Genomic DNA, 1082 nt, shown 5'->3' on the forward strand with positions numbered 1-1082 from the left:
AAGGCTTGTCAGCGTTAGTGATACAGAGTGGTGCGCAGACTTGCGGTGCGAGCTCCGATCAAGGGCAAGATTGAGGAGCAGTTATACCTGCTCGAGTCGATGGTGCCGGAATGGCTCACTGTGGTGCTCGACAGCGGCAAAGAGTAAATCAAGATTTCAACCAGCTGCAAATACAACACCGTTAAGGCCTCATTACGTCGCGCTATCTCCGTCGAAGCCTAAGTTGCAAACAGGATACAATCCCGTAAACCGAAATTATCGGAATACTGTCGCGTCAGAGCTCGGATATAATAACTATAATATAATAATTGTGTTATTATATTGCGGAATAACGTATTATTGGAAATATCAGGTTCCCGTAAAATATCCAATATCATCCGTAATAATTGTATTGACTTTTTACCACAAGGAAAAAAAGTGACAAGAGTAAATCTGGTTGATGAGCAAGACTATATCGAATGGTTGGCTCCACAGGTCTTACCCGAGGTCTGCATCATCTCATGACTGCTCGTTCTCAATTCTGACAAATACAAGCACATGTTCTCCTCTCGAGTGATTCAAGCTTCTTCTACACCGACTGCGGTGTCGGTCAGTTCTCCTGCAAGCTATGCAGAAACGTCCGCAAGCAAGCCTCTGGAACAGGCTACACCAACCTTATCAGCCGTCTTAGAACGAGCCACCAGGGGTACAGTGAAACCTACGAAGAAACCCAGCGGAATAACGATACACTCGAATCCCATGGCTTCGCCGATCAGCGGACGATGGAGATCTTCAAGTGGATGGAGTGGGTGACTGTTCGCAATCAGGCACTAAGCAAGGTTGACGATCCGCCGACGCACTCGTTGATTAATACCATGCCTATCTCATCGAAAGCTCTGCTGCGCTGCATGCGCCACGTGGCCACCAAGGTACCAAATTTCTCGCCCATGTCGACCGCAATATTAGGGGCGCGAATTGCGGTCGACATGGGCGAGAAATTTGGTGTCCTGTTCGATGGCTGGGCATCGGGAACGCTGCATTTCGTCGCTGTCTACGGGCTTTTCTCCAAAGGCGTGTTCTACATCAAGCGCTGCTTGCGGTCT

At 48.5% G+C, this 1082-nt stretch overlaps 1 protein-coding gene across 1 annotated transcript; it reads right to left on the reverse strand.

Moving 5' to 3' along the window:
* Positions 1–605: 605 nt before the first annotated feature.
* Positions 606–967, reverse strand: PPTG_23114 (hypothetical protein; the record flags this gene model as incomplete). Its single annotated transcript, XM_008908532.1, has 2 exons — positions 606–792; positions 840–967. The coding sequence occupies 2 exons, from the start codon at positions 965–967 to the stop codon at positions 606–608; spliced, it is 315 nt and encodes a 104-aa protein (XP_008906780.1).
* Positions 968–1082: the final 115 nt, after the last annotated feature.

Source organism: Phytophthora parasitica (assembly GCF_000247585.1).
Source record: "Phytophthora parasitica INRA-310 unplaced genomic scaffold supercont2.30, whole genome shotgun sequence".
In the NCBI taxonomy this organism is placed as follows: domain Eukaryota; phylum Oomycota; class Peronosporomycetes; order Peronosporales; family Peronosporaceae; genus Phytophthora; species Phytophthora nicotianae.